The 1,133-nt window shown below is 42.8% G+C and overlaps 1 protein-coding gene across 1 annotated transcript; it reads left to right on the forward strand.

Annotated features, from left to right (window-relative positions):
• Positions 1–557: 557 nt before the first annotated feature.
• Positions 558–876, forward strand: SARC_16853 (hypothetical protein; the record flags this gene model as incomplete). Its single annotated transcript, XM_014289044.1, has 1 exon — positions 558–876. A coding segment is annotated over one exon (319 nt), but the record flags the coding sequence as incomplete, so codon positions are not given.
• Between the last annotated feature and the right edge of the window lie 257 nt (positions 877–1,133).

Consider the following 1,133-nt stretch of genomic DNA (forward strand, 5'->3'; position numbering starts at 1 on the left):
GTGTGTGTGTGCGGTATACAGTTGCGGTGCAGGACACGACTATGTACTATATATATATATATATATATTTGTCTACATGAATGGAGAGCATCTTTCTCTCGGATTCTACGCCAAAAGTACACACACGCTCGGATGTACACGAGGTGGTGTGTGTGTGTATTGAATAAAATTCTCGCCGCACTCGGAAAAGAGCTTTTATTGAGATGTGATTGGTGTTTAAGCTCCGGTTGTGTGTGTGTATATACAGTTGGCGTGGTTTGATGCAAACACGGGTTTCGCAATCCTACTATGGCGACGCCGTACATACATGCAGAGTCATTTTGAACGACTACCTGGTCATCCCACACTAGATAACTCTAATACTGACGCACTATAACAACACCTTTATATGACTTTATCACTGACAATCCTACTATCGCGACGCCGTGCATACGTACAGCTTCATAGTGAACGACTACCTGGTCATCCCACACACTAGATAAGTCTAATACTGACACATTATATCAACACCTCTACATCTGGCAATCCTACTATCGCGACGCCGTAAATCCTCACAGAGTCATAGTAAACGACTACCTGGTCATCCTGCTGGACGTAGTTGACCGTAACTTTGAGATCACAGACAGTTCGGTACTACAGCGTCTAGGTGCGCTCGTGTACGCGCAGGACGCAAACACATGCGACGTCTTCTGGGCGTATGACTTTCACATGGCGGCTGTGAGACGGTTACTTTTGTGCCAGGACTTGGAGAACCACTGCATAGCCATCCCGCACGCGGTGTCTGAGAGGGATGTGTGGGGAAGAGACCGGAGAGGTATGGTGATAGTAGAGTATCAATGTACTAATGAGAAGAGGTGTAGTAATAGTAGAGTATAAATGTACTGATGGATGGTATTGGTATGTTGTTGTTGTTGTTATGGGTTATGTGTGTGTGATTATGCATAAATATGTTTTGTTGTTATGAGTTATGTGTGTGTGCTTGTGCATAAGTATGTTGTTGTTGTTGTTATGGGTTATGTGTGTGTGATTATGCATATATATGTTGTTGTTGTTATGAGTTATGGGTGTGATTATGCATAAATATGTTGTTGTTGTTGTTTATGAGTAATGTGTGTGTGCTTATGCATAAAGTA

Source organism: Sphaeroforma arctica (assembly GCF_001186125.1).
Source record: "Sphaeroforma arctica JP610 unplaced genomic scaffold supercont1.9071, whole genome shotgun sequence".
Classification (NCBI taxonomy): domain Eukaryota; class Ichthyosporea; order Ichthyophonida; genus Sphaeroforma; species Sphaeroforma arctica.